At 45.6% G+C, this 13797-nt stretch overlaps 1 protein-coding gene across 1 annotated transcript in view; it reads right to left on the bottom strand.

Moving 5' to 3' along the window:
- Glys (glycogen [starch] synthase) overlaps nucleotides 1-12491 on the bottom strand; it is a 58316-nt gene extending 45825 nt beyond the window's left edge. Inside the window, exon 1 of the mRNA XM_071686777.1 lies at nucleotides 12290-12491. Within this exon, the coding sequence (XP_071542878.1) occupies nucleotides 12290-12419 (130 nt within the window). The 5' untranslated portion in view covers nucleotides 12420-12491. The remainder of the gene's footprint in view (nucleotides 1-12289) is intronic.
- Nucleotides 12492-13797: the final 1306 nt, after the last annotated feature.

Genomic DNA, 13797 nt, shown 5'->3' on the forward strand with positions numbered 1-13797 from the left:
GCTGCCTGTGCCATGCTATCGGTGCCAGGCTGCCTACGTCATGTAGCTCTTACCATGCCACCTGCCTTGCTACCCATACCATGCTGCTTCTGCCATGCTGCCTATGCCATGCCACCTGTGCCAAGTGTCGGTACCATGATGCTCCCGTTATGCTCCCTGTGACATGGTAGTCCTGCCATGCTGCCTGTGCTTTGCTGCTCTTAACATGCTGCTTATGCCATTTTACCTGTGCCATTCTGTTGATATGCTGCCTGTGCCATGCTCCTCCTGCCATGCTGCCCGTGCCATGCAGCTCATTGGATGTTGCTCGTGCTATGGTGCTTGTCATGCTGCCCGTAACAGGTGTTGCAGTATATGTAACTTCCAGGGAAGTCCTGGATTATCATGTGGTAGGCATACCGGTATCAATAAATATAAATAAGAATAAATAAAATAAATATTACGTTTTAAAAAGATCCTGGTGGCACCTGTGGGTACTACATACACCGGGAACCTCGACTCTTAACCAACGGGAAAGTCTCTTCAAAGCTCTCCCGCTACCTACCTACCTACCTACGCGCACGCAAACCTTTATATAAATAATACCATTTATTTTCTGATTAGCCTACAAGACACACCCTGATTTGCAGATAGTGAGAAATATAGACTCATATGCACGCATTTCATTGGTATCTATGTATCCTTTTTGTCCCATGAACGATTATGTGTTTGAAATAAAAAAAAAAATACAACCCTTTATGAGCGTTTTTTTTTTTTAAGGCACATTTGTACCACAAGTGTTTGTAAGCATGGGCTCAACCAGGCACGAGACAGACTCTACGAGATCTGCCTAACTGTCTCAACCAGTTACATAGCAAACAGTCCACGAGGCCTGATTGTCAGTCTGTGGACAACCCACGTAGGCACACTGTCTAGAGAGCTACTGAAACTTTTCACAAACAGAGGCTTGACCGCCGGTCCCGCAGGTAAGACGCCTCAAACAACATTGCCACACACAAGGCATCCGTCACATTATCACCTCACAAGAAAACGATTAGGATTCATTTCTACCGAAACTTTCTTAAATATCCATATCATCATATACCAAAACACTATCCAAAGATACGGTCTATTGCTATTAACAATCACTTTATCCTGAACACGTATGAAGAGTAAGAGAGTATACTTGAGGCGCCGTTTGATGGGCTGCTTTCAGCCATCTGATGCCGCGCTCAACCTTCTCTAGAGAGTGAGAGCAGCAACCACAGACCCTAGGGATGGGGCAACCACTGACCCTAGGGCTGGGGCGACCACTGACCCTAAGGCTGGGGCGACCACTGACTCTAGGGCTGGGGCGACCATTGACCCTGGGGCTGGGGCAACCACTGACCCTAGGGCTGGGGTGACCACTGACCCTAGGGCTGGGGCGACCACTGCCCTCACACTTGGTGACCGTGGTCCGAGGGAGTGAAGGGGTTGCATCATGGGACAGTGTGGTTCTTGTAATGTGTGCTTGTGTCTGGAGGGAGGCTGCCCAGCAACTGGTCACGTGATCTGTGCAACACACTTGACGTAAACGTTACGTGTGAAATCTCCAACTACAGCCATATAAGTTACGTCCATCTTACTACTATTGAGAAGAATCAGAAATCTGTTGTGTTATTATCAACTTTTGTTCCTTCCGGAGAGAAGTGGACGAGATAACTGGTAAGCGTTACCCGTAACAATCCGTCACTCCAGCCTCGGTGAGAGTTGTACGGGGTGACGACGCTATTGTGTGACGGAGGTAGAAACCTCAGCCACTATTGTGTCAGCAGCAGCAGTAGGGCGGGCAAGCTGCAGCAGAGCCAGCCTAACCTGCTGGTGCGGCCCAGCCAGAACACACCCGACCATCGTCAGCAGGAGCCTTCAACCCCCCCACCCCCCGCATGCCACACCCTTCCTCACCAAGATTCAAACCAGTTTATTCCGTGGAATAATAAACTGGTTTGGAAATATTCCTAAAATCGAAACAATCTATTCAGAGTTGAGACTACCATGCTCCATGCAAAATACTGCAATAGTATTCTTGAGGTGGCCTGGCCGCCACGCTCGGCCCCTTGCCTGTACCCAAAGACCCCAGAACTTTTCGCCTCTGTCAGGTTTAACCTTTAAAACTGTTGACAATACTGGTATGTTCCCCACTGGTGCAATAACTGATATTTCATTCTAAAAACTAAGAAGGCAGAACTCATCCCATCCGCTGACGATAGTACAGCCACCTCGAAAATCTCAGAACCCCCTTTTACGGAGCTCCTGCGCTTGAAGGCTGAGCCACATCCAGTGACTCCTTTGGAGTGGGATGTTCCTTACCGAGAACAGGCTACTTTTTGTTCCCTGTCAATCCTAAAACCTCGCCAAAGGTGACTTCACCTGCACGTAACTTCACCAAGGCGATGAGGTGTGGATCAGGTGTTTGCTTTGAAGAACGTATGTGAGAAATACTTAGAAAGACAAATAAATTTGTATGTAATATTCTGGATCTGGAGAAGGCATATGATAAGAGTTGATAGAGATGCTCTGTGGAAGGTATTAAGAATATATGGTGTGGGAGGAAAGTTGCTAGAAACAGAAAATTTTTTATCGAGGATGTAAGGCATCTGTACGAGTAGGAAGAGAGGAAAGTGAATGGTTCCCAGGGAATGTCGGTTCGCGGCAGGGGTGCGTGGTGTCTCCATGGTTGTTTAATTTGTTTATGGATGAGGTTGTTAGGGAGGTGAATGCAAGAGTTTTGGAGAGAGGGGCAAGTATGCAGTCTGTTGTGGATGAGAGGGCTTGGGAAGTGAGTCAGTTGTTCGCTGATGATACAGCGCTGGTGGCTGATTCGAGTGAGAAACTGCAGAAGCTGGTGACCGAGTTTGGTAAAGTGTGTGAAATAAGAAGAAAGCTGTGAGTAAATGTGAATAAGAGCATGGTTATTAGGTACAGTAGGGTTGCGGGACGAGTCAATTGGGAGGTAAGTTTGAATGGAGAAAAACTGGAGGAAGTGAAGTGTTTTAGGTAGAGTCACAAGGTTGGTAGTGAGTCACGGTTGGGGAGGGGGCGAAAGTTCTGGGAGCGTTGAAAAATGTGTGGAAGGCGAGAACATTATCTCAGAGAGCAAAAATGGGTATGTTTGATGGAATAGCGGTTCCAACAATGTTATATGGTTGCGAGGCGTAGGCTATAGATAGGGTTGTGCGGAGGAGGGTGGATGTGTTGGAAATGAAATATTTGAGGACAATAAGTGGTGTGAGGTGGTTTGATCAAGTAATGAAAGGGTAAGAGAAATGTGTGGTGATTAAAAGAGTGGGGATGAGAGAGCAGTAGAGGGTGTTTTGAAATGGTTTGGTCACATGGAGAGAATGAGTGAGGAAAGATTGACAAGGAGGATATATGTGTCAGAAGTGGAGGGAATGAGTAGTGGGAGACCAAATTGGAGGTGGAAGGATGGAGTGAAAAAGATTTTGAGCGATCGGTGCTTGAAAATGCAGGAGGGTTAGAGGTGTGCAAGGAATAGAGTGAACTGGAACGATGTGGTATACTGGGGTCGACGTGCAGTCAATTGATTGAACCAGGGCATGTGAAGCGTCTGGGGTAAACCATGGAAAGTTTTGTGGGGCCTGGATGTGGAAAGAGAGCTGTGGTTTCGGTGCATTATACATGATACATGACAGCTAGAGACTGAGTGTGAACGAATGTGGCATTTGTTGTCTTTTCCTAGCGCTACCTCGCGCGCGTGTGGGGGGAGGGGGTTGTCATTTCATGTGTGGCGGGGTGGCGACGAGAATGAATAAAGGCAGCAAGTATGAATTATGTACATGTGTATATATGTATATGCCTGTGTATGTATTACATGTATACGTTGAAATATATAGGTATGTATATGTGCGTGTATGGACGTGTATGTATGTAAATGTGTATGTGGGTGGGTAGGGTCATTCTTCCGTTTGTATCCTTGCGATATATATATATATATATATATATATATATATATATATATATATATATATATATATATATATATATATATATATATACACACACACACACACACACACACATATACATAACTGTCCACTACCCAGAAAAGAAGTCAAAGTCCCGAACTTGTGATAAAGTAGTACAGTATGTCCGGGTACAGTTATGGACCACAGTACAGAGGTCGCTCAAGGTTGTCTTCGTCTGTCATACTTGCCCTCGGCAGACCCTTGACGTTACACTGACGTGATAATGAACATATCAACGAATTACATTACATTATATGAGAAGCGGTGGAAGCTGCTGACCATATGTTAAAACAATCCACAATACTAACTACAGAGATGTGTGAAGCCTCTCTGAAAGATCTGGCCAGAACTATTTAACTGAGTTACTGCTCATGACTGGATCTCAGTCTGCTGATGATAAGCACCAGCACATCCAATGCTACTTTTTTTCTGTTGTCATGCGCGTCTGCATTAAACTGTTGACTGTTAGAGGGCTATGCGCACGGCCGGCCCAGGGGCCCTATGCTGTGTCTCTTTTGAGTGCCTATCCATCACTCAAACTCCCCTCTAAATCACGAGCTCTCGGGGTGCCCAGCACATATGCTTTCTGAAGGTTGCCACCCAACGATCGAGACTGGGGAGCTGGGAGGTCGGAGCCCTACGATGTATGGGAATAGAGCGTATGGAGAGGATGGGCCGGCCCTGGCTATGAGGACATTGGCTACCTAGGTTATCACCACTGTTGATAAAGATATATATGCATTACTCTCAGTCAACTAAAACTATTCTGCGCCAAAGAATGGAAAGACAACACACCTTTAATATTTGCCTTAAAATCATCTAGAGCCTATAACTGTACACACCTTTAATACTTGCCTAAAATGATCTAGAGCCTATAACTGTATTTCTAAATCTATATTTCAACGTTATTAAGGTCTGTCTGTTAATATCTATCATTCGTCTGCCAGCGTCGCCTAGCCCGATGGAAGGCATATCACAGATATATACATCAAGACTTCGAACATCTTTACAAGTTTAAAACAGACGGTAACAGATTCAGGACTACAGTTCGTCCAGAATATGGAAGGTAATATGCAAATATTACATATATAAAAAGCATCAAAAATCGTGTACGGACGGAATAAGGAATCGGAACATATAGGAAAACAAGTGAAGGAAGAGAGGCTGCGGTTACCAAGGATTACTCGTAGCATCAGTAGGTCTAAACTAGCTAGTGGTGATGGAAGTGTGTCTCTGTAACTGACGTTTCAACAGGAAAAGGATGTCCGTGATAATAAGAACAGCTGAATGTGACCATCAGAATCATGTATAAGTTCAAAAAATCCGATTTCAGTGTCAGGATGTAAAGGTTGGTTGTATTTATTGACTGAGTACATCATGACACTGCTAGGTACACAGCTACTGGTTGCCAGCAGTCTCAACTTGTGAATATCAGAAATAAAAGACTGGAGGAAAGATCTTGGTCTGGACTTTTAAAGTAACACTATTTCCAGTGCGACTATACACTTTTCTTAATGTGATAATTTACATTTTGGTATTTCATAATGACATTTAATCTACCTTTCCAGTGCATTTATTTCTTGTTAAACTTTTTTTTCAATACTGTAAAAGTTTGTTAGTGCGAGAACTTTGTTCATGTTATAAAACTAATTTAGAATTACGGCTACGAACAGGTTCTGGTCGTTCCTTTTACCATATATGAACACATGGAACGGAATAGTGCATAACATTGATTATTGTTCCTAGTTACAGACACGTTCATCACAGAAAGATATGACATGAATCATTAATTCCATTGACAATAACTTCACAAAAGAATCACATAATTACATGTACTTGGTCATCACAACGTTAATGTCGGAGGACGGCACTGTCCAGAACTGCACACACACACACACACACACAGGGTGGGTGTCAGCTAATATTAGAGTTTCCAAAAATACATCTGAAAATTCAAGGACTCATGTAAACAAAGTCAATCACTCAACTTTAATGTACCGTACTCAATAGATTCCTCATAAGGCAAGAGCCCAAACCTTAATGAAACTAAAGTGGTGTTGTGGTTCGAGTTACTGACCATTCATTAGTCACGAATGAGCTCATCCGGGCTCGAATCCTGGGCACGTTAGTCGGCCGCACCAACTTAGGGGTCTATCCTTCTTTAGACCCTTCTTTATCCTTCTCTCGGGGCAGTACAATAAAGGGTACCTAGCTTAGACTGAGGCGTATGCATAGCGCATATAAGATAGCCATGAACTAACATAATAGCCAAAGTGACATCAGTCACCCATGCCGCACACCTGTCTTCTTACTCGTACATATGCCTTACTCTCTTCATAAGAACTATTCACCAGGGTGATCAATTGCCCATGCTGTCTCATATTCCATAGTACATGAACGATCAATTTTTTTTCTCCAGCTTATTGACACCAAGTTAATTTAACATACAGATGATATGAATCATAATCCAATGTGTTCCCCAATCCTTCAACTGGTAATGAGATGATAAACATTATATCTATACATCAAGAATCATCACCAATCATCGAGATAGTAACTGATACCCGACCCCACTTGACATGTTAATGTCGTCATCCTTCCCGGGTCAGGGAAACACACGTCAGAACCATGGCCATGGGACGACTACCCTGGGATACACACTACCACCCATCACTACCGGTCAACACACTGAGCTATGTTGACCGTCCGCTTCACCCACTAACCTTTCCTACTGCTGACCAGCCAACAACACTTTACTAAAAGCCAAGGTGAAAGTCATATATATGGTGAAAGTCACCAAGGTGAAAGTGTGTGTGTGTGTGTGTGTGTGTGTGTGTGTGTGTGTGTGTGTGTGTGTTTGGTGAAAGTCATATATAAAGAACCATTACTTCCACGATAGATGTTACACTCACGAGATCCAGTACATAAACCCAGCTTTCATGTATCGGTAATACATCATACTACATACATACCTACCTTCCTCTAGGGCTAGGTTCTCTATCTGAAGAATATTGCTAAGAATTACCACTTGGAGAAAAACACCTGACCAATATCCCGGGCCCATACCCTGGCCCATATCCAAGGCCCACACCCTGGCCAATATCCCGGGCCCATACCCCTGACCAATTTCCCGGGCCCACATCCTGGCCCATATCCAAGGCCCACACCCCAAGCCTTCACCAGTGCAGCTAGCAACATGCCTGGAGACAGCCCCTCAAGGGTCACATTATCCTCTTCATGTACAGAGCCTCAAGGCCGAGGCCGGCCGGCGACACCCACCAGGTTGCGTGTGTGGTGACTGCCAGGGTGAGGGAAGGCTCGCCACCCAGACCACTTCAGCCTCCACATCCCCAACATCTTCCCCTCAGTGCACCAACACCACCAAGTCCCCAACCCCCCACCACAATTGTCACCACCATCAGGTACCATCCCCCCACATCACCACAAAACCTAGATTCCCCATCCACAGCACCACCACCATCACCAACACAACCAACAGGTCTCCCCCGCCCCTCCACCAACACAACCAACAGGTCTTCCCCCCACCAACACAACCAACAGGTCTCCCCCCCCCACCAACACAACCAAGCTCCCCAGCACCACCATCATCCCCGCAAATAACGCCACCGCCAGCCATCCTGCTGTTCTGTTATGGAGCAGTACTGCCTCCAGCCTCCACATCATGCAGCAGCCAACACATTATGCAGCAGCCAACGTCTTATTTTTCTGGCTGACAAGGGCGACACTAACAGCTACACCAGCAAGACCCAGCTGTTCCTGAACACCCCACCCACAGCTAACCCCGACGAGCACCCCACGTGCACCCACACCCACAGATAAACCCCCACGAGCATCCCACTCACAAGTAACCCCCACGAGCACCAAAGTTTTAAGGTTAACCTGGACATACTCACCAAATAAGGAGGAACAACAAGCTACACCGGTACTACCTACTACACCGCACTCCCTGCCCCAGCCACATGATAACATAGTATCAGCCCAGAATGCTGAAGGAAGCAGATAAAACTTGTACAGGCAATCACAGTGAACGCTTACTACCCAGGAGGCGGCTCCCCAGGGCCTAACGCACCAACAACTGACATCGGAGTATAACGGCGTCAGCTCTAAGGAGCGAGTCAGATGTGCGAGACTCATTTGTATGTCACGTTCATACCCGCCTCTCGTGCGGGAACACTAGTCTTGTACATCAAGCAAGACCCGCGATGATACCTGCCAATTTGGCTACAATGGTCGTGGGTACTCGTAGGTGTGGCATAAGTTTTGATGTGGCACCGTCATGGTTCTCCTTCGGTACGCGGGTCGAATAAAGAGACGCGTTAAGCTCCACCCCCCCCCCCCCTGTATTATTCATCCAGATCCTGCAGATATATGACACGACATGGTGTGGGGTCCTACGACTGGTGGTGGTGGTAGTAGTAAGAGCAACAGTAAGACGCGGTAGCTGCCGTGCGTTAGATGAGAAGACAAGACTGTCAAATTTGCAGCACCATGGCGGAAGCGTTCATAAGACCAGCAGAGTCCATCTTGATGTGTACCAAGGAAACTTGGCACATTCCTGGCCGAAGTGGAAATGAAAATCTGAGATATACCTGCAAGTCACCTACAGGAACCTCGGAGAAACCAGGCCAACAAAAGGTGGGGCAGCTGTTGAACCACATCAGAGACCTGGGCATCGCGTTGACGTGTTTACTAACATCATTTTGCCAGCGCGAGCTAATCCTGCTGGAGGAGCTGATCTACCAGCCGAGGATAAGTGGAACTATGATCTAGTGATTAAGAAATATGATGCTCACTTTACCAGGCCCCGGGAGGGACTGATGCTACAGGAGAAGTTTGGCATGCAGCTGCAGAGGGAACCAGGTCGGAACTCCGAGCCCTGGGTAAACTTGGTGAAGGAACGTAGCAGTGAGCGGAAATTTCCAAGCGATTTTCTTGAACAGGCCATCAGAGATCAACAACACTTACTGGTGTTGATGAAGAGTATAAGTTAAAATTATATAATTTACGAGCTTCACTTTAGAAAAGGCCGTACAAGTGTTGTCTTTAAAGGTAGCCACCACTAGGAGGGAACCTGCAGTCTAAAACTGCAGCAACTGAGGCAGTGCAATGAAAGCAAATATAAGGGAAGATGATGGGTATACATTAATTGCAAGAAAAGAGAAAATGTAAATTTTGTTACATTTCATCTCTTCGGTAGGGATAATTGTCCTGCAGGTAACCAGACATGTTTTGTTTCAAAGTTGGTCATTTTGTCCTGCAGGTAACCAGACATGTTTTGTTTCAAAGTTGGTCATTTTACAACCGGGCGACACTGATCACTCGTTTGGTGTGTGTTACACTTGGTAGGATCAGCTTATGGCCTCTAACTCCCTAGTGCTTCAACACATGACGGTGGCCACAACAACTGGTCGACAGGAACAAGATCCTGACTTCCTGTCTCACCTTCGAGAGTCCTACAGGTGTTGCCAATTCTCAGAGACAAAAAGCTCAGCATTGCCAAGTGATGGTCTGATGTGCACATGTAAATTACAGGAATTATATTAGCTTTGTCCTGAGAAGGCATTCAAGATGGCACGTCTACACGTTAAGGGTTTCAGTTTCATAAAGAAACACCAGGTCTGGCCGCACCAGCTGCAAAGGAAAGATTAGTTGTTGGGTGTATCATTCACCTGGCGGGGGCACGCCAGACATCATCTGTATGGGACACGGGTTATAACAGCATGGGTCACGGCTCTCTTCACTACACTTGCCCAGAATCCTAACCTTACTGGACGATATTCATCTGCAGTGAAAGCTTATCTTGGTGAAGGCTATTTATCTGATGTGAACTCTTAGAAATTGGAGGGCGGTATTATAACTAAATCAGTACTAGCCAAGTAATTTGCGATACTTGTGCAGAGGTTTATGGAACAAGACAGTCTTGCCCTCAGCCTGAGCAACCTCGCTTACCAGTGTTACATCATTGCTGTGGTTGAGGGCATTGACTGACGTTGTCATGAATTATGATGCATTTGTGATTCAAGAGCCGTGAGCACTGACACAGGTGTTGACAATCGTTGGCTCTGTGCTGTAGCCTCGTTCGTCTATCTCTGCCGCACAACCAGAGGTGAACGAATTTGTCAGGACATACAGTAGTCAGGCTGCGTGACGCATACCTCTGCCCATCAAAAACGAATTAACTTCATGTAACTTGTTAATACAAGATGGTATACGTTCAGATCCGGCCGGGGCCACATATGGAGTGATAAGAGTCGTGTGTAGCGTCTTCAGAATTATCTTGAGGAATGTGTTCACGATTTTTCGACTGAGGTTACAACTCGACCGTGAAGACATTAATGAGCCCGGTAGTCCATAACCAACCAAGTAAATCCGGCCATATATTGTTACTTCATGTGTGTCTGCGTCATGTGACAATGCGTCAGGTGGGTGTGCGTCATATGACTGTGCGTCAGGTGGGTGTGCGTCATATGACTGTGCGTCAGGTGGGTCTAGTTTAAAATAGTTTGCTTATGAAATATTTTCATCTGGCCATGCCCGATATTCCTGCTACTGGCTTCCTGTCCACAAACACACACCACAGAAGAGCATTTTAGGTACCACGAGAAACACGGGCATGTCAAGGTACAGTATGGTGCCACATTCATCAACGTTTCTTAATCCATTGCAGAGGTAAATATTGTTACATAATGATGACACGGCCGGCCTGGCTGACAGTCATGATGATGAAAGGTGGAGGTACTGGTGTCACTAACAAGCTATTTATGTCTCCTGTGGATGCCATTTTCAACATTCTCAGAAAAACATATTAATTCATTTATTGTTGCACAACAAACACATCACGTGGCAGCCTGCACGTACACATCACGTGACAGCCTGCATGTACACATCACGTGGCAGCCTGCATGTACACATCACGAGGCAGCCTGCATGTACACATCACGTGACAGTCTGGAGATGAGAGGAGCAGCCTCTTTGAGTGAAAGTACTACAGCCAAGATCATATGTTCTACCCCTAACCCAGAAAACTGACCCACCTTGACCTCTAAATCGAAGCACTGATCCACCTCGACCACTAGCCTGGAACACCGACCCATTTCGACCCCCAGCTTGAACCACTGACCCACTTTGACCCCAAGCCAGGAACACTGACCCACTTGACCCCTAGCCTGCAACACTGACCCATCTCGACCCTTAGCCTGGAAACTGACCCACCTCGACCCCAGCCCAGAAAACTAACCCACCTCGACCCCTAAGCCCGAAACACTGACCCACCTCGACACCTGTTCACGCCCGGGGCACCTATCCCCCTAGCTGATCATCGAATGTACTTTTCCACCTCCCCATCCTCACTACATGCCCAGTCGGATTCTTTCCCTCCCCTCCTGGGAGAACCCTTCACCCATGGCCAGCCACCCAACTTGGCACAAACTCGACTTCCCAGAGCGGTTTCCGTTAAACCCTTCATTGCGTCATAAGACAAGTATTCCCCTTGATACTTTCGATGTCAGGTACTTATTTAACCTACAACGTAACTATTAAGACAACACGCAAGTAGAAATATTATAACTGTGAAACCACGATTCATTGTAAACTTGTACTGAAGTCAGCCCCGTTAAATAGGTGTGGCCGAGTTACAGACGTTGTAACATGTTACATAATAATGTATAGGGCCAACCTGATGGTTCCTGCAGGATTGGATGTTGAGTGATAATGTTAGTGGTGAACATTCACCAAACCCTCACAATACATGATACCCAAACGAAACTCACCAATTATCGAATCACCAATTAAATGGCTGGGATGGCATGACGTCATGGAAAAGGCAGGTTGTGAGTGGCTGTGGCTGTTGTGTGGCCCACCCTCACCAGGCTATCTGGGGGAGACTCTTCTCGACCCCGGTAATCAGAACATAAGTCTACATACTAAACAAACTGAACTTCCAAACCAATTTCCGCTATTTTGTTTAGTTCGGTATTTCTCATTCTGTGGTGTAAAGGTTAGAATAAATAAGCGAAAAGTGTGATATTACGTAAAGTGTTTCAAGACTATACCTACGTAACGTTGCCAAGTAAGATGATAGTGCTTTAAGTAGCTACCCCTCCATCCGTCCTTTATGAAAACTGTCCATAACAGAGCGATAAGTGTAATTTTCAAACACTGATTCGTTTCATAATTGTGAGCTGGTCAAACCGGGTTGAGATGTCCAGCAGGATGAGAAGAAAGTGTTCCTACCTTCTGCATATTCACTAGGGCTTTCTTACCTTTGTTTGCTGCTTCATGGCTAATTTCGAACACCCAGCGGTTCTCTTGTGCTGCAGATTCGCCTCTGTCCAGATTATCCAAGCCATGAAGGCTGTCAACACGATAAAATCGTTTTGCGACTCTGGACATGGCCTCGGCTCAAAGTCGACAACAAACAACCTCGCACCTCTGCCGCTGCTGCCGGCACACTGAGGGACATCTGGTGGGAGTGTCCGTAACTGAGGCAAGAGACAAACACGATGCCGCGTCTCGCCAAGAAACGGACAGAGAGCAGATTTTGAGATCATTAACGTAGATGTTAGAATATCCAAGTAACCATTCAATACTTATGGTTGAAGTAGGCGGGAAAAATCCGTTTCAGGATACAGATGTTTTACGATAAGTGAAACAAACCATCCCCTACTGAGTTATACACGATAATTTTGACTTTAACCTTTTCTTGTAGATATCGTTCATCTGTACACTGATTTTTTTACGCAAACGCAAGCTATGATGAAATACAGGACCATTGACGTAAGGAAGTCCTGAACAGTTGCACGTAAGCATAAAGATTCTTACATAATGTTCTCATCCAATGGTTTGATCTTACTGAGAAATAATTCATACTATGGCTTGGGGGAGCTTCCGTGGTGTAGCTTTGGTCAAGAAAATACACAAGGTTGATGAATCTTCTCTCCTGGATATTTAGATGATATCGAAGTACCGAAAGGAATATATAATAGTCCATAACCACCTCTTTTTTGTGTATGATTTAGGATAGTATACAGACACACGAGGCAGCTTAACTTAATATGATGTCTGTTGCTTAACACAAGAATATTTCCGTGTATATAATAGTTTATATCTTTCTGACGTCATGTGCAAATACAGGAAGGAATCAGCAGAGCCAGGTGTGTAGTAGAGCCAGTTCCCTCCTGATAGTGGAGTTTAACCGAGCAGTACATACGCTGCTGCGACCCTGAGTGCGATGATCTGATCTTTGACCTTACCCTAATGTCAGGTAAAAGTAACTTACCATCACACCCTAAGGTCATACCATCCTGACCAAGTACCTACCATCACACCCTAAGGTCATACCATCCTGACCAAGTACCTACCATCACACCCTAAGGTCATACCATCCTGACCAAGTACCTACCATCACACCCTAAGGTCATACCATCCTGACCAAGGCATCAGTGTGATTAGGCTTGGGTTGCCTTCCATATTTTTTTTTTCCCCAGAGAGTTAGAGAATCATGTAAGCTGTTAGGAAGGCACCACTAATGGTGATCATGTGTTTTACAAATATTGTTATACTTCTTCATCGATCACTTCTGGTATGTTTTACATGTACAATATGTGAGACAGTCATGTCTCACCTGCACGATACGTGAAGTAGACACATTTCATCTGCACAGTATGTGCAGCAGTCAGTCATGTTTCATCCGTGCAGAATGTGAGGTAGCCAAGTTTCACCCATGCAGAATGTGAGGTGACCAAGTTTCACCCGTGCAGAATGTGAGGTG

This window comes from Panulirus ornatus, chromosome 42 (assembly GCF_036320965.1).
Source record: "Panulirus ornatus isolate Po-2019 chromosome 42, ASM3632096v1, whole genome shotgun sequence".
In the NCBI taxonomy this organism is placed as follows: Eukaryota; Metazoa; Arthropoda; class Malacostraca; order Decapoda; family Palinuridae; genus Panulirus; species Panulirus ornatus.